The sequence below is a fragment of the Pieris rapae genome, chromosome 15, assembly GCF_905147795.1.
Source record: "Pieris rapae chromosome 15, ilPieRapa1.1, whole genome shotgun sequence".
NCBI lineage: Eukaryota > Metazoa > Arthropoda > Insecta > Lepidoptera > Pieridae > Pieris > Pieris rapae.
Genome location: NC_059523.1, coordinates 5,431,851 through 5,454,993, shown reverse-complemented (window position 1 = coordinate 5,454,993; position 23,143 = coordinate 5,431,851). Strand labels below are relative to the sequence as shown.

Below are 23,143 nucleotides of genomic sequence, written 5' to 3'. Positions count from 1 at the left end.
CAGTTATTTCCAAAACATAATATCCAACCGAGACTGGCCGGTTAGTAATTAAATAAACTACTGGCGTATCTTTCCATTTCTAAATAGCAATCCAGACGTTTATGAATAAAATGTTCCAACTATGCAATCCATATAATTTTCCAGTTAATTACGGTAAATCTGCTGTAATTACAGTGAGTCTGGAAGCGTTGATTTCACCATCGTGATTTCAACTTACCGCGGAGTCCGTGATATTTTGTCAGTTGTGTTTCGAGAAGCACTTGTGTTGGCCGTGTCATTGTTCAATTTGATATCGTGCGCGTATTACGTGTTTACTTTCGATGGTAATTGTGTCTTCTTTGGATGATTTAAGGTAAATTATTAATTTATTATAATTTCTTTGAATTTAATAAATATATATTTTATAAAAATTCAATTATATTTGCATATATATTGTTTTAATTTAAAAATTGATTTAAATTCTATAAATTTACAGTTTTATGTTTTTTTAATTTTATATTATTTTAAAAAATATACAGAAATTAATAAAACAGCTTAACAATTTGTAACTTGTATGGAATTGCGATTTCTATTTTTGCATGCGTATTGCGTACCATGCAAAATTATTCCCAATTTATAAGAAATATGAAGGTATCTGTGTATCTGTACAAGCCTTATTTTCTTTATTAATTATTATTCTCATGTATTATATATATATTCTTTTGAACTAGGACATGAACTAAGATCCATGTCATATAATTTCATTCGTATATTAGCCATAAAAATATTTTCTCGCTTCCGAATAAATTATTTATAAAGAAAAATCTTTTTTGTAATCTCGTGTTGAAAGAAATTTTTGTTATTTGAATTTTAATTTTTCTTGTAATTTATTGTAGCTATTGTACATATTATATTCATAAGACAATAAAACATTCCACAAAAAATAGTCGATAAAGTTTAAACTGTGTGCTGCCTGTAATCCCCTCTCCACGTCTGCATTCCTCTCTATTCTTCTCTTTCTATTACTGGACTCGTCCCCACTATCACAGCTCATTCGTTTATAATTGAAATAAATTACGTGTAGTGCTATTAATGCTAAGTCTAGTTTCTAAGTAGAATCTAACCCTACCTAGGATGAGTGCGGCAGGTCGAGGTCTGCCATTTTCAACTCAGATATAAAACAATTTTCCAATTTCGGATAGAATATTAAATTCCATTTTTGAAAATGGAATTTAATATTCCATTTTCAAAAATGCATACTAAAGCATTTCAGTAATGCTGCAGAAACATTGCTACGGCATGACTTCGTTGTGCGATTTGCTTCTGTATTTAAATGCCTCGTGATCGTCATATATATAACAAATAAATCTTTAAATATTTAAGTAACTTTGAGATTGTATTTTTAAAATACTTAATTATCTCTCTGGCAAAAACAAATACTCCAAATTTATAACAGGAAATAATCGATAATTAATCAATCATTGTTTTCTTATCAAGTAAGGAAGATGTCTATGAATACAACAAATATTTTTATACAAACTTCCGCTATAGATGGTATGGCGTCATATGTATAGTTGAATTACCTATACATTGGTGTATTTTAATTAACTTTATATTAATTGTTAGTTACTGAAGAACCTATACTAAATGTTATTTTTAATTCTGTTTAGTATTGTAGTATGTAGTAAGTCAGTTACTACTAGAAAAATCCAATTATGCATATTTTTAAGAACCCGCCAAAATACTACTCTAGGCATGATGGAGTCGCACAGTCCCAATGATTTACTATACCTGTACACTTAAACGAAACTTGTAAATAAAATCAGTCTAAATTCCACAAACACACATTTACCATATTAGGATTAGCGGTCGAAGACATTATTTATCGCCGGTTCGACTAATCTGTGACAGTATGTCACGTGACTGACGTGTAAAAATCAATATCTTTATATTGCCAATGCCTATTGGTATTATGAGTATTAACAACTGATTTAAGGAATGTAAAAGACTTTTATTCAGCGTACAAAATTACCTTTTTTAGATATACTGTAGTAATCTTTTAAACATTCATTATTATAATATCAATATATAATATATTACAATGGCTAACTTTTACTTATTTTATGATATTAGATTTGTGATTAGTTAGAAATAAATATAAAGTAGTACATAACAGTAACATACTAAAGTAGTGCCTGGAAGAGATCGCTCGAAATCGAAGAGGCCGCCAGTTGCCCTCCTTTCATTTAATTATGTTCAATTTTTATATTGTAATATAACGTTAATAAATAATTATAAATAAAATATTTTGTACCGTTATGAAAAGGTCATTTAATTAAAAACTTAGTTTATTTTAGGCATACAAATTCTTTGTACGTCAATAAAAACGCGTGACCCTAAATTGATGCGACAAAACATAAATTACGATTAAAAATGGGGTCAAGTGCATTGAACTATATTAATCGTTTTGTATCTACAATAAATGCCGAGAATTTATTGGCAACAATTATGTATGGATTTCTTATGAATTACATTGGCTCAATGCATTTATTTTTAACATTTAATGTTAACAAGCTGACACTAGGTGATTCAGACACGCTTTCATATATTCGGCTTCGTAGGAAAGGACAATCTTATGTATGGGAATATGATATGTTCTGGGTTGTTATTACTTGTACAGTTGAACATCTCACAATTCCGTGAACAATAATTGTTTTCTGTTGGAATAATTACACAATTTGTGAGGCGTTAGAAGCTTCGTATTCCATGTAACCTGGATAAGAATTAACTATAAGTTTTTTCGTTAAAAGATAAAAACATATAGTTAATTCTTATGCAGGTTATTGAGAGTCCATGGGCGGTATCACTTAACATCAGGTGAGCCTCCTGCCCGTTTGCCCCCTGTTCTATAAAAAAATGATTTCATTATAATATTAAAATTACATGGAATTAAAAATGGTTGTAGCACCAATAGATTTTGCAGAGAGCAAAATTTTTATTTATAAAAAAGTTTGTATATCATTGTTTCATTATAGCAGCATCATTGAAAATAGAACTGTGGTCAGAAAGTGGGTGTTAACATAATCATAATTTTAAATCAAGATTCGTAATTTGCATACAAATATATATTTTTTTCTATTACCATAAATAAACTGTTACAATTTATAGGCAAATGTTGTTTTAGCATCAATTATGTATTAGGTTACGATCCGGTTTCCATTGTAAAACAATAGGATGAACAATTAATTATAAATTCATATTTAAGTGTGTGATATGACTGCAAATGAATTAAAATGCGTTTCCTGCTTAGATTGCAATTCCAATTATAAAACCGAGTCACAATTAGTAATGCAACTTTGTGTTTAAATCACGATATGCACAATTAAAAAAATCAAAACTTTTATAACTTTATACTTGCATTTTGGCAGTAAATAATTAAAAATACACCAATAATTAGACGTCAATGACACGCAAATGTTTTAATGTAACTTGAAATTAAAACATCTAAGGCTTTTTAGGGAATTATCAAAAAGTTTGTCGACATCACAGGAGAACGAAGAGCTGGCAGCTACCTCGCACAAAGAATTAGTCTAGCTATTCAAAGGGAAACGCTGCCAGTATCTTCGGAACCTTGCCTAAAGGGACTCCTTTTAATAATATTTTTTAATTATTAAATTTTAAGGTTAGTTATTAGGTATATTTTTATGTATTATGTTATTTGTTTTGAATAAAGACCTATTAAATTGTTGAGGAAACATTTTTCCTTATCTATATTAAGTTAGGTATGTCATGTATCATCCATAGCGAGCAGATGGGGCTCTTGGGTTTTCGGGTATGGGTCTGCTTAAGAAGTTGCCTCGGGGCGAAATCTGTAAATAGATTCCCCAACAATGAACAAAAGTCAGGCAGGCATTCACAGTTTGTTTTCTGTTTTATATACATAAATTGTTTATCTATGTTATATTTTTTGGCTTTCTGTATTAGTGTTTTGTATTATAATATGTATAAGTATAAGCTGTTAGATTATTTATAATTAAATATATTTAACTAATAAATAAATAATTTTAAATCGTTTTACTTTAGAAGATTTGATATATCTACTCTAATCGTTTTCTCATTCAGGCTTTGCCATGAACACTTTTTATTATTAGTTTTTCGAAACTTTCACCACTCATGCGTTCTTGTTAAAACACAGTAAAAACTCAGTTAAGAATGCATTCGTATTTGAAAATGATGTAACTAACGTAGTAACTTAAGTTGCTCAAAGTGAAACTAGTTTGAACTAAACCAGGTCATTAACCAAACGCGTCCCCCTTCCACACACACAGCAATACTGAAGATATTTAAGTATATTAACATATTTATATATGACAGAAACAAGCTTAATTTCAGCTTTGTTTATTCGGTTACATCGCGAACGATCGCATAACGTAATATATAAAATCGTTATAAAGTTATTAATTTAATTAAATGAATTGTTTTACAAATGATTTGTGGGTAGACACTTAAATCCAGTCGTTTACAGAATTACAGAATATATACATGAACGCATAGACATCGTACTGCCTTAGTAAACAATTGTTTAGTACTATTCAATCTTGTCTATTTGTAATATTCAGTCATATGTGATGTCTAATTTGACTACGGTCAATACGCGCGAGTACATTTGATAAAAACCTGAAATATTGACAGTAACATTCTTTTTATTTGAAAATATTCAGACTCCACGCTTACGTCACTGTTTGGCGACACTGTTTAACAATCACTTGCTTAAATAAGCTATGGAACAAAGATTACGAAAGTTTTGATCTTCAAAACGTATAGATGTTTATTTCATAATACGTATTTGTTGTTAGCCTCATCTGTTGAAATATTTAATTATTAATGCAAGGTTATTTACAACGCACTATCTTCTAATAAGATATAGTTTTTTTTAATCCTATGAGGAAGTTTGATTATTCCTCGATTATCAGATATTAGAATTGAATAGATACGATCCAAAGAGTCGGTAATTTTCCTTCCTGATTGTAAATAGAAATTACTTTTTCAACTTTGACCTTAATTTTATCAGATATATTATTTAACCAACAATGTATGGATAAAATAACAAATAGCTATGCAACACATACATTATTCGAAAGATAAAAGTTCCAAATAAAATACCTCGCGTTTCATGACGAATAGCGCTATCTGACTGTCGTAAAACGCAAAAATACTGTTTATCCTACAAATAAGTAATAAATAGCTTATTTGGAACTTATCCGGACATTGTGAAACAGACCCTAAATGGTACAAAAATACAATCAACTTAATCATTAAAATATAATATATATCTTTCATAAACATTGTTTCAAAAAATAGTTACTCTTGTAGATCGATCATATGTATTTCCGAGTCATGGATTGATCCATAAACTAATTAATCATTAATATATTGTTTACAGGTCATATTGGATAAGAAGTCGGGTAAGGTCGAGGCCCGCAAGACGAGAAAATTCTGTCGTAAGCCCGATATCCATAGTACGTATCAGCTGAAAGGAAACTATAAACATAGTGCGCATGCGTGGAACTAATTCAGTGCCGCGTAGTTCAATGACTCATTATACCAACATTTCGCTTGGGAAACGCTAGTTGCACCCGTTATGCAAATATTTTTATAAGAACTGATACAACAAAATGACGCCGGGCGTAGAAGATTCGTGTGTGACACATTGTAATAATAACATCGTACCGCTGTTGCCGAGAAATTCAGTACGCTTGGAGTTTAAGAATTTAACATGCACGATTTCAATGATTTCAATGCAGAAGTTGGGATTCGGTAAGTTTTTATTTTTAATTAGACCTCTTTTCTATGATGTTATCTGTTTTTACTTCCATTTCGTTGAAGAACGTCGAGTGTGATTCCATGAACAGTACGCAATTGAAATGTATTTTACGCGGAAAATAAATGACGCAATGTTGTAAATTATACATATTTAAATACGTTACTGAATCTTATTCAAACTTTTCAATATTGTTACATGTATCACGTTGATTTTTTATTTAGAATTATATACGTCGTACTTTACTAATTTTAGTAATATAATCGATATTAGTACTTTTAACCTTGACACAAAATCATAAGAATAACTAATATACCATCTGTACCCTCTTAATTATTTTTAATTGCATCAATTGATGTTCATTAAAAATAATTCAATGGAAACTGCAAGGAATAATTAAGTCCGGTGCAGATGATTTTAGATAAAATAATTTTTAAGTGCTTGGGGTCGAAAATCTTTATTAAAGGACTAAGCTATACATAGACCGCTAAAAGTAAACGTGAAACTGTAATGAAAGTAGGTATTTATAAAGACTTGTCCTAACATTTAAACGTACCAAAAGTAATTTGTGTAACAAATGAATAAATTGTATACGAAGTATTAATGTGATGACACAATTTTGCGTCATTTTCACAGTGTATTTTCAGCCTTATGTGACTCTAACATCGGTTATTATTTCTGTCCTTCTGCACATATTATAACGATTGAATTGGACGGTCTTAAGGCATCACTTGCTGAATTGAACGCCTCAATAACACGCATAGTTCTCCAATAGGCCACATGGCAGTAACACCATCAAATCAAATTAACTGGTCATCTGTCTTGCAAAACGCAATACGTAGTATGGCCAATTACCACATAGAAATAGTTACTTATGAATAATGTGAAATATTTTTTTTAATATTTACTAAAAAGCAACGTCACCATAATACATGCTTTTTATTTTCTAACTAAGAATGGAATTCTTAAATAATTAATATTAATCAGGAGGTTCTTGTTCATTTAAATTATCCAGTTTCGATAAGGAATGTGTATAGATAACGAAAAATCTCTTATACACGTGGTGTTAAATTTGAATATTAAATAAAATAGATGTTATTTTTACATATTAGTTAAAAGCTTGCTTATACCTAGATGAGTGGCGTAGCTACCTTTGGTCGCATCCGGTGCGGAAGTTGATGATGCCACCACATAAAAAGTAAGTAGTATGAGGACATGGATCATTTATTTAGATCTTCAGTATGGGATGGGGAATCCCCTACAACAGCGTCAGGCTCATTTGGTTCCCGGAATTTTACATAGAGCTGAGCGAGTGCTAGTGGAGGGATCCCTGAAAATAATTTTTTATGCCAGCGTTTTTTTGTCTGTACATTGTTCTTAAAGTTGAGAGACAGGGATTAGGGTGATACCCGGTGCGCCCCCGCCCCCCCTCCTGCTACGCCACTGACCTAGATGATATTGTGGTCTGCATGGCGACTTTATATACTAAATCGTATCATATATGTATTATAAGATTATAAAAAATATAATTATGAATGGTTACTAACCGTAACGTTCAACCTAATTTAAAACAGTGTATTGCGCCAATTTACTTATAACATGATAATCCAGCGCCGCAAATCTAAATGGGTCATGGCTTAAGATTGCCAGTTTTTAATTATTTTCATTTCATAGACAAGTACATTCTGACACATGTCATCGATGTATTTCAAACGTGACAGTTTTCTCACGATAACTGTTTTTGTCCTAGTGGCTTCACCTTACATGTAGACTCAAGCTAACACTGCAGTACAATTACCGTTTAAACTTTCCGTTCCTTCAATTATTAGACGCAACCAAAGAGATCTTATTCCCCTTACCACTCCAATTTTCTGTCCAATTTTCATAAAACAAAATCAGTTTAATTATAATGTTTTCCCTGCATATTTGTTTATTTTTTGTAGTTTTGTTTGTGTTGTGATAGAGTGCCTAGTTATATTTAGTTTATAAACGCCACTGTCGCAGAAAATAAATAAAATAATAAAAGATTTATCAATAATAGCGGCTTTTAATTTTACTTAATTATAATTTTTACGAATCAATTTACGATCGATTACCAGGTTGAAACCTTACAATCTTAAACGAGATATAAAAGTATTTTTTAACTATCGAAGTATGTTATGGTTATTAAAAATCGTTCAAACCATATCCATTTTAAGCCTTGTTGTTAATATTACAATGTCGTGACGCAGTCAAAATAGACCGCCCATGTGCGATATGGAACTAAACAAAAGCTCGGCATTGCATCGTTTAAATAAAATATATTAATTTAAGAAACTGTGTGCAAAATTGCATTAATGTTATCTGAAAATTTTAAATATTATATTTTTAAAAATTAAAAGGCAAACAAAGGTTATATACAATTAAGTATAATTTTATACAACAGAAAACTTCTTGCTATAAATTAGTAATACATTTTCATATCACTACTAAAACAACAGACAATAAACAATAATTTAGAGGAAAAAACAATCATTATATCCGTTTATTTCATTTAAAAATACCAAACAAATTACATGGTATGAGGTACTTGTGTATGACATTCATGAATAAGAACGAATGATACTAAATGTCAAAAACCTTAAAATAAATATCTTGAAAAAGTATACGTAATAAATACCTCATTACATATAGCAGCGGGCAAACCTTAAACTTATGTGTGAAAACGTCGCACATAGACGCTCAGATTACTAGAGGGCTCGCAGTGCAATGATGTTTTAAGAATTGGTATTATCTTTTCTTGACCCTAAATCGAATTGCTTCGGAAATACTTCTGTGGGCAGCTGCTTCCACATAATGGCAAAAACTGCGTTAAGAAATGCTATGTTGAGAGTCAGTGGACGTCGAAGATCCGAATGGTATTTTGTATTCTGTCTCGATGTCCGATAATACAACTGGTGATAATAAATCTCGTGATAAATTATACGTAAAAGTAAAAGTATACGTAATAAATTGCATAAATACATTAGATACTTAGTAAAAAATTATGGATGTTTTATTGCAAATGAAAAACGCATAAAACGTGCAGAAAATCTTTAAAATTGCCGTTCGTTGAACTATACTGAGTTAGTAATCGGGACAAGCGTGCCTTTGGCCACGACTTATTTATGATATTACATAATTGACAGTGTAAAGGTGAAAAAAACAGATTCTATTTTTAAAATTTTAAATTGGCAACGTTCCATCTCAAAAATAAATTGTTTATGGTGCATTCCAATTGCCTTGAATACGTGCCTTGAAATGAATATCTATACTAATGTTATAAAAGGAAACATTTGTATTTTAGTATGCGTGTTCGTAATGTTTTCACACAAAAGATACTTGACCGATTTCAAAAATTATTTCACCATTAGAAAGCTGCATTTTCACTGACTGACCTAGGCTATATTACATTTTTTCAAAAAGGGATTCTTAATAAAAATGCATTAAAATAAGGTAGATGTGAAAAAAATATCCATAAAAATCTATGATTGCGTGCGTGCGGAAACTAGAGATGATTTTTTTTTATAGAACAGGAGGCTCACCTGATGTTAAGTGATACTGATAGAATATTTACAGTAGGTATTATGAATTCAGAGCGTATCAATATCTAATGTTTACCAATGAATTCACTTTGTGGAACCAGCTGCCCACTGAAGTATTTCCAAACCAATTCGACTTAGGGTCCTTCAGGAAAAGAGCGTACCAATTCTTAAAAGGCCGGCATCGCACTCGCGAGCCCTCTGGAATTGAGAGTGTCCATGAGCGGCGGTATCACTTAACATCAGATAAGCCTCATGCCCGTTTGCCCCCTGTTTTATTAAAAAAAATGAGAAATTGTTTGTTGGCCTATCTTGAGTCAAAACTCCAGTGCATAAAATTATTTTACTGCCACAAAACAAGACAATTAGTTATATAAAACGTAATTTTGTCAATTTTCTTCTAAAATGGATTACTTGGCTTGCGATTAAATATAACGTAAATTTCAAAATATTCTATATAAATTTCCGTCATAAAATGAATTCAAAGTATAAAAAATTGGCTATGTTTGGATTTTTTTTCTACCGAGCGAAGTTTTTTAAATCATGTATAAATCTTTTAAAATGGATACATCAACTACTCAACTCCACCATATATGTTTTCCATTTGCCCTACATTAAGAAACTAAGACAAAAAATTGAAGGAAACAATACAATAGTACTTTTTTGGAGTTTGGCAAACAGACAGGTCCTTAATACAGATAGAGATGTGTTAATATGAGCATAACAACCGACGTTGTCCCTCACTGCTCTGTATTTTTTGTGTTCCTCTTTAAAAGAAATTTCATTTGAATTAAAACATATGGTAAACTAAAATCTTATTAATACACAAAATCGAATAGATTGGCCAGTGCGCTACTGACCTCAGCTGCGAAATATAAATGTTAAGAAGGAATTTACATTTTATTTCACAATTGACATAGATAACGTAATTGCGAATTTTGTGATGTTCAATATTAGCAAATATTTCAGTAGTTAACAATTCAGCAATTGCTCATTGAAGCGTTGATTGTTAAACGAGTTGTTTGTAATAATTACTCATATCCGAAGAAGCATCGGGAATCATTTTTTGCGATAAGAGAAATCCTGTTTGTTAATTACACGTTAATGATAAGATGTGGTACATTAATTAATTGTTAATATGATTAATGATATTTAGTGTCACAGTTTTGAGCATTGGAATATTGTTGGATCATTGTTTAGTTTTGACTGCGAACCACGACTCGATACGATAGAATTTTCATTAGCCGTATCTAATTTATACTAATAATAATTTTAACCTACCGCTGATTTTCGTCATCGAACATAATGCATTGAATTTACTAGATATACAAATACTAAATTCAATGTACTAAGTATACCAAGGTAGCAAAAATAAATAAAATATATTTTTTAAATAATTGCTTGCAACTTTTTATGGTACATTCAGAGAGGCTAATTAAAAACTTATAACAGTTATTTATAGAGAGGACAAAAGGATGGAAAACATTAATCATTTTTCCTCTGTGTATGCGCATGTCGCTGTCTCTTTAAGATATTCACGGCTTTGATATTATTGTATGTTAATCACATCCTTCACTTGAGTCGTCGAATGACAATAGAATATTGTTACAGGTAAATAATTAATATTGACTTAATGAAAAAAATATCCCTTTTTTTTACACTTTTCATGGTTTGTGGCTTGTGAAACAACAAATTTTTTTTGTTACTTCTCTAAATCAAGGTAACGTCGTCTGTCATAGTATATTAAATAAATACTAACAAGCCTTTTTTGACATGTCGATCTCATTACTCATGAAAAACTAGAATTAACCTATTACGTATGACGCAAGATATTCAAGACAGTAATATTCATAAGTTATCGGTACATTAGCACAATTCAACGATTTTATGTGACAATGTTGCAACAACTTCATACTAAGCTAAATTCTTAAACACGTGCAAAAATAATATATTTATGAAACTATGACAGTTTCTTACATACATCTATCAACGCAGCAGCATTGTCAGTACCTTGAATTCTGTTAGGCATAATGATAAAGAATTAAAAACTAGAATACAACTATAATAATATTCACTTTGAACGAGAATTTTTGCTTTAAAAACACTGCGGCCCGGTTTCATCACATTCATTCACATTCCTATTTTAATTAATTCCTATTTTTTTTAAGTTTTAATACTATTAGTATTAAAACTTTTTAAAAACAGAATACTTTTTTATACTTTATTATTATTACCATCCTGTTGTATTTGATATTAATAAAAAAAAAGGAATAATTTAACAATAGAATTGCATAAATTATCTTTGTACTATAATAGGTATTGAATGAATCTTTAATCAATTATAATTAATAATAGGATGTAGACACCACTGTCATTGTCGATTCTGTAATTTGTCCGGATTATTGAGATATTTTTATTATATATTAATTTTAGTATGAAGCAAAATTTGTATTTATTTTATTTATATGTCACTATATCGTCTAGAGTGACATATATGATACATTTATAATATAAGAAACAAAAAAACCAGTATTACACTATTTTATTCATTTATAGTAAAGTATATCAGTGCGCACGCGCCGCTTACGATGTGCTTCCAATGCCGATTCAATTCAGAATTCAATTCAGAACGTTAACACCACCTTATCCCAAAATTACGAAATCAATACTAAAACATTACTTCTCGAAAGTTCGTCAGCATTTTGCTATGAAAGGACATTTGGAAATTTTACTAAATACATAAACATGCATGTTCATATTGTTAAAAAACAGGGCAGGGCCTAGTAAGTATGTTTCAAATATTTGAACAAAGACTTCATTATGTTTTTCTTAAGAATAAAATTAAAAATTAACGGCAGAAGAATATGTAATTATAAGTAAACATTGTAATATTAAACATGTATTAATTATTATCACAATCTATTGATGTCTGTAATTTTTAAAATGTTAACAATTCACTTATCAGTCCTTGTTTATTTTATTACTTAGTTGATCTATCTGCGTCTGCCAGACGCCCACTTGTGTATTAAATGACATAGATTTTCTCTTTCTTATCACGTACATGTATACATGTACTTTTTCTATAGATAAATGTGCACAGTTTCCCTGAGTATAGACTGATTTGACTTAAATCAGGTTGGTCACCTTTTTCCTTTTTCTAAACAAGGAGGTTTAAATTAAAATAAACCTTTTTGGTGAATTTCGGTTTTACATATTCGTCTACCATACCGTTTTACCAATCATTTCAATTGCCGCCATTGGATATGACATTTGATACGAAATAACACACCCATATATTTATTCATGTTAAAGTGTAATTTAAAAAATGATACATTAAACTGCCTTGACACGACAGAGTTATTGGGCTTGTAAAATAATTGAGATGCAGTCTTTAATTGGGTCGCTTACTACGTAATCTTTTAACCGGTTTCAATGGGTGGTGCTATAACGTTTTATAGCCATCGTAGGCTCGGTATTTATATTAAAATAACAAGTCGAAAGTCTGAGGGAATTATGTTAAAGTCATAGTCAAAATCGTTTATTTATATAGGTAACACTTATGAACGTCAAAAACAGTTAAAAACAGAACGTTAAAACGTCATAAACATTTTTTTCACAATTAAAAAACATAAACTTCCACTCGGTTACAATACGATACGTTTTTTATTACTTATGGCCTCGCGATAGACGGGAGGTTGTAAAAAGTTTTCTCTTAGTTATATATCGAAACAAATATAACGACAAATTATATTTATTTATTTATTAACAACTTGAATAGTAATTATGATATCTCTGACGTTTTTGTAGATCACTTATAATTCGGATTACATATTGATAAGATAATGTGATAAGGAGGGAGATGATTAGAAATCTAGAGGTGTGATTATCGCAATGGATCCTAAACATTCCTTATGATTTGACTACTAGTCCACGAAGACAAGAACGATAGGTTTATCCGTTTAATCTTAATTAAAAATTGTATAAGGTATCAAGCGGAAATTAGAAGATAATTCATATTATTTCCTTAGTCATTAATAAAAGAAATTATGTGTTTATTTAAAAGAAATGAATAAAAATTACATTTACATTCTATACTGGGCGTTGACATATCGAACCATGTTGTTTCGCGGTCAATTGGAGGGAAAACCCTTTCCAAGTAAGTCAACAAGGAGCATGGTATGTTTCCACCGCTTCCTTACGCGCAAATTGGGCCCACATGGAGTACAGTTCTGAGCTTCTCAATACCAGCTCCGTCTACTTGACCGTTTTCAACGAAGAGCGATTCGCCGTCGACCTCTCTACTACCGCATTTATCATAACCATTCAATTTTTTTTTGAACCAATTCGAGTTAGGGTCTTTCAAGATAAGACAACAAATTCCTAAAAGGACAGCAACGCACTCGTGAGCCTTCTACTAGTCATGAGCGTTATCAGATGAACCTCCTTCCCGTTTGTCTCTACTATAAAAAGCTAAGATTTAAGCCATGGTAACTTATACAAAATTAAAAAATGAGGTATTTAAATTAACACAGGACAATGTTACATTCGATTTATGTGCCATATTAAAATTCGATTGACGTTCGTCGATCGAATTTTAATAATGGTACATGAGAGTTTTGTAAATGTAGTACATGTAATAAAATTGTAAGTGCTATCTGTATATAACGCACTAGCGGAATGTGCCTGCATCGCTTAGCTGGATAATATTTGAATTGGCTATAAATATAGCTCACATTGCTCAGGGATGCATCCAACGCCCTTTGGTTAGCCTTTTTTTATATAACAGGGTGGGGGCAAACGAGCCTGCGGGACGCCCAAAAAGGGCAGTAGCCCATTTTTTGTGGGAGCGTTGCCGGCCTTTGAGGGGGAGTACGCTCGAATTTTGAATTTTTGAAGGTCGTATCTCTCAGGGAAGACCCCCACCGGGAGTCCATTCCACAGTTCTCTAGTTCGCAAAAGAAGCCTTGCAAATTCTGAGGGCCCATCTGATAGGCGTGACGCTGAGATGTTTTTAGTTAGTGGGTCTTTACCATAGCTACAATAACCCAGAGATCTGAGTGTAGGCCCAACGCTACAGTCCCGGCGTTAATTCTGACATCAATATCGCCCTGTGTAAGCGCACTTTTACCAACAAAACCTTTATACTTTGTAACAAACTATAAAACAATTGAATATATCCTCGTTATAATATTAATATAGATTAACATACTTAGCAAGCCATTCTCCACCCTAAGGTTGTGCTAACGAACCAGTGATCTAATAGATTTTGCATATTAGATTCGCACTACTTACAATAAATATAATAAAGATATCGTTTCAATGAAGACGACCTTATACACGCAATGCTGACTGCATTGCCTAATAGATGCAGAATTTGATGCCCAATCAATTTTTTTATGATTCATTTCATGTTATCTGGAGCAATCCATCGGTGATTAAAAATAGTGGCAGAAAGTGTCTCGCGAGTTTTACCGGTCTACGATTTTAATTTTTAAACTGACACTAAATAAGTTGAGTTTAATCTATTTCGACTTTGTAAATCTACTTTAACACATTTAGGGCCTGTTTCACAATGTGCGGATAAGTTCCAAATAAGCTATTTATTACTAAATAATAAATTTAATAAACAGTATTTTTGCGTTTCACGACTGTCAGATAGCGCTATTCGTCATGAAATGCGAAGTATCTTATTCGGAACTTTTATCTTTCGTATAATTTATGTGTTGCATAGCTATTTGGTACTTTATCCATACATTGTGAAACAGGCCCTTAAAATTTGTCAATAATGATTTAGCACCAATGTCAGAACGAGACGCCACTGTTAAAAAATTCAAATTAATACAATTGATGACGTAGCGTAATCATAATTACGTCAGTTAAGGTGTAGTCAAAACACGTCGCGCCATGAGATACAAAGTTATGATCAATAATGATTTACTGTCTGGAAAATGCCGTTGTTTGACACGTTGATTTATACAACATGAATAAAACGGTAGGAGGATCACGTGATGTTATACCGCGTGGACAGTCATAGTCTAAGATCCGGGATTAGAAAAATATACCCTCATCTGTTATTTAGATGAAACAATTTTTTATAAGCTGATTTCAATATCATGAACATATAAAAACAACCTCTGCCATCATAAGCCTGCTGCAATTAATAGTAATTAATTAATTAACAAATAATTTATTTTTTACTTTCTCATGTTAGTTACATGTAGTAGACTTAGACTAGACTATTACCAGTAAGCGGAAATTTAAAAAAAATAGACACACAATTTTTAGGTAATCGAAATAACGATATGAGAAATGCATTAGTGCATTAACCTCTAAGCTATGTAGGCGGCAAACAAGTATCAACCCAAACAAGAATTTCAAATTATATTTTCCTGCTATTTTGTTGGAAAAAAAATTGAAAGTTTCTTATCCTCCACGATGGGATTTTTAATTAAGGTTTTTCTAAATTTAAATTTTAGCATAACAGAATTACCTCAAGCGCCATTAATGTATTATGTATAATTGTTTATAAGATATCCAATATATCATGGGTCTAGGCTTAAATAGCTACGTAAATAATATATATTCAGCTGAACTATAATATTCTTCAATGCGGTTTGCACATAATTTAAGGAACATGATGGTTATTTACATAGTTTGGATCAACCTACATATTGCATTATATAGTCACAGGGATAAAGGAAAATAATATGTATATGACATAATATCAAATTGTGGCCTCAGATTTCTGCATCATCGTGACGACTGTTCCTCACATTATTTTCGGCGTTCGGCATTCAATTGAATGTAAATTGGTTCAAAGCTGGGGGCTTTATATAAATATAGTTAATATCCTATAACCCCTAGGTGGGGCAGAGGGCGTCCACAGTGAGTCTCCATCGCGTTCTGTCTTGGGTCTCGTATTTTACCTCGCTCCAAGCTGTCTTTGCCTCGTCTGCTACTGTACGGCGCCAGGTTTGCTTGGGACGGCCACGCTTTCGCTTTCCTTGCGGGTTTCAATCTATCTATGCACAAAAATAACATAACGATCTGGCCTAACTTAAGACTAATAAGTAATTTAAAACTAAACTGATTTTTACCATCAGAAAGTGTCCAATAAAACTTTGTACAGTCCCTATTAAGGAAAAGACACTCTGTTTCTGTGTACAGTCTTTATACAGTAACAATAAATAGGAAGGTCCACCTATTATCATACAGTTTCACTGCCGCCCTCAAGAGCTAGTAACATGATTTTATAACAGTTATCATGAATTACAAAAATACAGAACAATTATCTACGGCCTCTTTACGATATGAACTTGGCAAATATAATTAACATGTAGTTATTAAACCTTAAAACTAGTCCAAAGATAATAAAATAGATACAACTTTTATTGGATTTTTTACTTGTTTTTTATTACGCCTACACATCGCCGAATTCGTCTCCGAAAGTTATATATTTGAGTGTTTTTAATTTTAATACACATACTGCCCAACAATTATATTCTAATATGTGAGATTTCTTTTACTAGATGTTTCTACCACGACAATTTAGGCTATACATTTTATTTTATTTTTGAAAGACGTTCTTTTTAATGTTACTTAATTTTAGGTTAGCTATTATTATGATACTAAGTGTTTCTCATATATGTGTGTGTGTGTGTGCGGGGACTCCGTTTCCGCAATTAGACTCTTAATAGGTCCGTTGTGCGTGAAGCCCTGGCTAACTAAGCCAGCCGAACTCCTTCCAGAAGCACAGAAGCTTCCTGGGCACTTGGCAGGCTTCTCAGAGCGACCTCATTGTTCCGAGGATTTCTTTACGTTGTTTAGCCACAGCCTCGCAATCCAGGACTACGTGGGTGACTGTTTCCTCTGCGCTGAGACAGCCTCTGCACATGGGGCTATCTGTCACGCCTAGGACAAAAAGATGTTTGTTGAGGAGACAATGGCCCGTGATTGTACCTATCATTGTTCTGAGATTAGTTCTGTTAAGGTTTAGTAGTTGTGTTGTCATTGTTTCTCATATATATTAAGACAAATAACAGCTAAAACACTTCAAAATATCTATAAACTCAAGCCGCTGCCTCATACGAGATAAGGAGGAAGGTCCAGGCGGAGGGAAAAGAATGAAAGAGGAAGTGCAATACGTAGATCGAAGACTGAAGTGAGTGGGACTCACTGCGAAACAAACCAAACTTGACACTTGTCCTTCAGTCTTCGCTAATCGCAAAGAAATCGGAAGACACAAATCATTACGAACGGTAGCAAAACAAGTATAGGAGTGGACGCCACTAGGACGGAATGCAAAGATGGAATCGAATTAAAAATCTAGGAAATGATAATTGCGCCACTGCACAGGAAATTCGACTAATAATAAATTATAACGCGACGTATATAAAAATAATCGTGATGCAAAAATCTAGATCTTTCGACAGGTAGCCAAAATTCGCCAGTTGAATCTTGTCACCGAGGTGTATTTCGCGAGATACGCATGAATAAGTAATTAATTTATGTAATTATTTATGAAAAAGCTAAAGCCTGCAAATGATTTTTCTCGGCTCTGAATATGATTTTGTCCCATTCGGTGTCGAGACCCTTGATCCGTGGGGTCCTAGCGCGTTAAGGCTTTTTAGGAAATCATCAAAAAGGTTAGTCGACATCACAGGAGAACGAAGAGCTGGCAGCTACCTCGCACAATGAATTAGTCTAGCTATTCAAAGGGGGAACGCTGCCAGTATCTTCGGAACCTTGCCTAAAGGGACTCCTTTTAATAATATTTTTTAATTATTAAATTTTAAGGTTAGTTATCAAGTCACCGACACTCTTTTACGGTTACGGTTAGAATAACATTATTTCTCATATGAATTAAACAAAATTCGCTTACTGAGAAAAAAACATTACAAGACTAAATAATTATTACTAGAACGCACAGAAAATTCACAAAACAAATACAGTAACAAAAATTTTCACATCCGTTTCTCCAAGATCTTGTTTTCTGAAACGAGATTAACATGTACGTATATTTTTCTGATCATCCATTGCTGACGTTACATGAATTATATTATTTCTTTGCATGTTACTAAATCATAATGGATAGATAGATTATGACGTTAATACTATAATGAATAACAATTTGGTAAATGAATCACTCAAAACCAGGATAACGACGATGACTTGCTACTCACAACGTTATTTACCACAACTAAGTCCTTAAGGAAATACATTGCTTTGATAAAGAAATAATATGCATGTACGTATGATTCAAGAAAAGAGCGTTACAATTCTTCAAGGCCGGAAATACACTCGCGAGCCCTCTGGTACTGAGAGTTTACATCTGAGCCTACTGCCAGTTTTTCCCCTGTTCTATAAAAAAAATATTAGAAATGCATTTGAGTCTAACGATGAAATGAGCCATACAAAATCAAATGTTGTGACATACATACTTACACTTATGCTTAAATATCGACTGAATCGTGCCTTTTGAACAACCATGCAACTAACTTTTTCAATGCACTTACGTAGTTTCGTTATAAGAAGAAAGGAAGTGCATTGTAGGCGACGGTAGGAAGTCCAAAAGAACTAATAATACTTCGTAGATTAGAAAACAGTGTCTTTTGTTATCGGTCGCTTTACAACAGAACCAAGTAATCTAAACGTATACACGTAACACGTAGTAAGCCTTACTGTACAGTTAGCGATAATCTAGTTGATAAAAGGGCCTGGTGCTAGTGCTAGGCTACTTCTAATTAAATTGCTAAATTTATTTTAAAATAAGTGTTGTTCGAAGATTTGCTTTTTTAAAAGAGTACCGAGAGTTTTTTACACCGGCTTTTTCTCTCGGCCTACACCCTCTGTCTTCTTTGCCGATGAGTAGGGATGCCTAGAGGTTAAAAATAATGACGTGGAATAAATGATACCTGTCTATTTTATGTTCCACAATATTTTATTTTTATTTATATATGTACACATGAGTTATCAGTATAAGTACATTAAACTTATAAGCAGGCGTTTGTTCGAATTCTAAAGGTACAAAAAACGATTTTCAAGTACAAATAATGTAGGCTTCGCCGGTGTACAACACGTGTATCACAAGGTCTATTCAACAGCCCGTTTACCTTTAAACACTTATCGATCGATGGATGTCGTTAAAAATTGGGTAACACATATTTTGTGTTTTATATTATGAGTTATTTTTTTGCATCAATGTGCTTTATAACATTATAAATAATAAATCCAAAGGATGGCCTCTCGGCCTACACCCTCTGTCTTCTTTGCCGATGAGTAGGGATGCCTACAGGTTCGAATTTAATGACGTTTAATAAGTGATACCCTGATGATCTTATGTTCCAAAATAAACGTATTATTTTTTTCATGAATTGCACCATGCATAGTGAAACATAGTTAATAGCAGTAACATATTCGTTAATATTACAGTAGAAAAATGAGTTTTTCAAAACCAAATCATGTTCGGTTTCAATAAGTGAAAAGAACTCCTGGTCCCAACTTAGGCCAGACCCATATAGATTTGATATATGTGATATCAAATCACATAATTTATTACAATTAGACCACCTAAAATGCAACTTTTGAACGTTAAATAAAATACAAAGATTATTCTAGTTGGCCCTTCCAAAAGTTTGTAGTTTTGGAAGGGCCAAAACTACCAACTACCAAGTTTCGTGTGGAGAAGAATGGGCAAGATACTCCATACTCATTTAAAATAGGATTTACAAGATTTGTATACATTTGATAATATAATAAATAATATAATATTAATATATAAAAAATAATAATAATATTATGTGAAGACAATGTACTCCCAGAATAACATTACTATACAGGTATATTATTGTATTGTTAGTTTACATGTTCCTCACATAATTACAAATATCGGAACCGTAGAATATTATACATTAAAGATTAATTAAAAAAAATAAAACAGTGTGTGAGTTGAACATAAAATAATGCGTTTGTACAACAAAAAATACGTAAAAATTACATCAGCAACCAATTTTGTCAAGGCTGTATGATTGTCCTTGGTTTTATTATTTCGAGATTATACTCTGTGCACTGAAATATACCTATTTGCTAATATTTTACGCACAAAACTGTATTCAATGTTATTGACAGACCGTTATTTGGTTATTTTGTACAGCAGTGGTCTATCAATTCCACCAAATTATGAAAAAAATATTAAATAATAATAATGTTTATTAATTGTCAGAAAAAAGGAAATGCGTTAGTAAATAAACACTGGTAAACCGTTTTAAAATACACTTAAATGTCTAAAATTGTGTAACAGTAACTTTATATTTATCACAAACGCACAAGAAATAAATATACATTAGGTATGACTGTGAAAACCACAAAATATGTTAAGTTAGATTAACAAAGAAAATGGTAACAGACTATGCAGTCCTATTGTTAGCGGTCATTAAACTTTGACAGTCATATAAAACTAATTATAAGAATTTAATATATTTTCTTAGAAATTGTAAAATATTGTACATATTATATATCTAAGAAAATATAATATCAGATTTCTGTTAATATATTTTCTATACTTTCTATATATATATTGTAAAATTCTGTCCATATTATATTATATCTAAGAAAAAAAAATATCAGCCGAGATATTTAAAAAAAATCTATCACATAACTTGACTATCAAACACTAATAATTGAAATTCGAATGAGAGTTGAATATTTTCTTGGGATTATTTTAACAAATTTTCTGTTGTTACAGAAAAAAAGCATATCCTAAAGGGTGTCAATGGATGTTTCAAGCCTGGAGAACTGACGGCAATCATGGGTCCATCAGGCGCTGGAAAAACTACTCTTCTCAATATATTAGCTGGCTATACGTAAGTTTAATAAATATCTCATTAACATAATATATAAATAAATAAATGGCGATACAAACTTTTGAGGCCTAGGCCTCAGATTTACACACACATAGAAAGAAAGTCCATTGGTGCCGGGGATCGAACCTTTGACCTCAGGGTTGAGAGTCGCACGCTGAATCCTCTAGGCCAATACTCCTGATATATATACCATTATAATCGAGTGCAGTGAAACATTTTATATAGAACCACGATAATTCATGATGCAATCAAACCTATTAAAGTTCTTTTTCTATAATTCAAATTAGTTTTACGTAATATTATATTCTACGAACAGAAAACAATGTTGTCTTCGAAATTAAATTTTACTAAAGCACGATTTTCTTAACGGTAACACTGCTAGTTAATTACCTCTTCGGTGTTTAATAATTAATACTTTGTAAGATGGACAATATAATATTTTAGAGGAAATTCAAATGAATAATAATAATAAAACCCTTTTTCATAACCATTTCAAATGTTGTTGGTATTTGTAGGTATTACTATAGCTTGATGTTAGTAGTAATATTTTTACCGCCTGAGGATAATATGTTGGGTACTTGAAGGCCTCCTCCAACCAGATGTTGGAACTGAAGAAGACTGGAAGAGTATCGGTAACGATAGTTACCGATACTCTTCCAGTCTTTTTCTGAAATTTCTATCAACCTTCTTGTTGGCCTGCCCACTCTTTCATCGCCATAATGAATTACTGAAGTAGTAAAACGAAATTCTTACTACGACAATCTTAATCTTCAATGGTAATTTTCATACAGAACTCAAGGCGCACACGGCGAGATCATTGTGAACGGAACAAGTTCGTGCGCATCGAAATCAGCTGGCAGGGGCGGCGCGCGATACATTCGCCAACAAGACGACCTCCGGATACATCTAACTGTATACGAATCCATGTCTCTTGCAGCGGCTCTTAAACTGGCCGACTTCTCGTCATACGAACGGAAAGAGAAAGTAAGTTAAAAATAAACAAAATACTGTGAAAGTTGCCAGCCATCAATACTACGTTATGTAAAACGTTTACACAGCTATGTTTTCGTTTTAGCAATTTAATTTTTTGCACCTTACGCCGTGTAAATGCTATGTGGCATATTGATATTAAAATTCAAAGAACAGAAACAGTTATTTTTGATTAGTGTTAATTAAAAAACGCACGAACAAATTAGAACATTTCCCATTCAGTTTATTGGCCTCAATTTGAATTTTTGCCTATCGGTATTTTTATTTGTGTGTTCCACATTTAGTTTACGCCTTCATATTTATTTCTACATACACAGCATTTTCTAGAACGGGTTGGCAGAGACTGCGGATATCCTCTTGCTATGGGACTAGTGCTAGACAGGTTACTAATTAAATTGCGATATTTGTTTTAAAATAAGTGTTGTTTGACGTAGTTATTTTGTATGATGATTTGCTATTTTAGAGAGTGTTTTACGCCGGCTTTTTCTCTCTGCCCTCTTTCTTCTTTGCCGATGTGTAGGGATGTCTACCGATTCAAATTTAATGACGTGGAACAAGAGATACATATATTTTATTTTATTTTTATTTATGGTCCTGACGTACCTATCTAGCTTCATACACCCTAATGACATTCACCATACAAACTCATTGGTTATGGGTGTTTTGACCCGTCCCTTCTCTAATACATTCTGAATTTGATCCAAGGCCTACCCGATCCTCACCTTCACTTGCCTTGGATATCCCATTGGCGAGCTGAAGGTATCTGTCAGGTTTTGGTGGGTAGGGTTGTAAATATAAATTTCAGTCCCACATAGTCCCTGTTGGACTAAAATGCCTCAGGGATGCGTAACAGAATTTCCTGACGTAAAAAAGGTGCATCACACATGAGACACATTATTACATCTTGAATTTATTTTTTTACATTTCTTCTA

At 32.2% G+C, this 23,143-nt stretch overlaps 1 protein-coding gene across 1 annotated transcript in view; it reads left to right on the top strand.

The window, feature by feature from the left end:
- The first annotated feature begins 232 nt into the window (after window positions 1–232).
- The window catches only part of LOC110992268 (ATP-binding cassette sub-family G member 1), a 39,427-nt gene continuing 16,516 nt past the window's right edge, over window positions 233–23,143 (top strand). Inside the window, exons 1-4 of the mRNA XM_022258016.2 lie at window positions 233–352; window positions 5,423–5,796; window positions 21,104–21,221; window positions 22,013–22,205. Of these exons, the coding sequence (XP_022113708.2) occupies window positions 5,655–5,796; window positions 21,104–21,221; window positions 22,013–22,205 (453 nt within the window). The 5' untranslated portion in view covers window positions 233–352; window positions 5,423–5,654. The remainder of the gene's footprint in view (window positions 353–5,422; window positions 5,797–21,103; window positions 21,222–22,012; window positions 22,206–23,143) is intronic.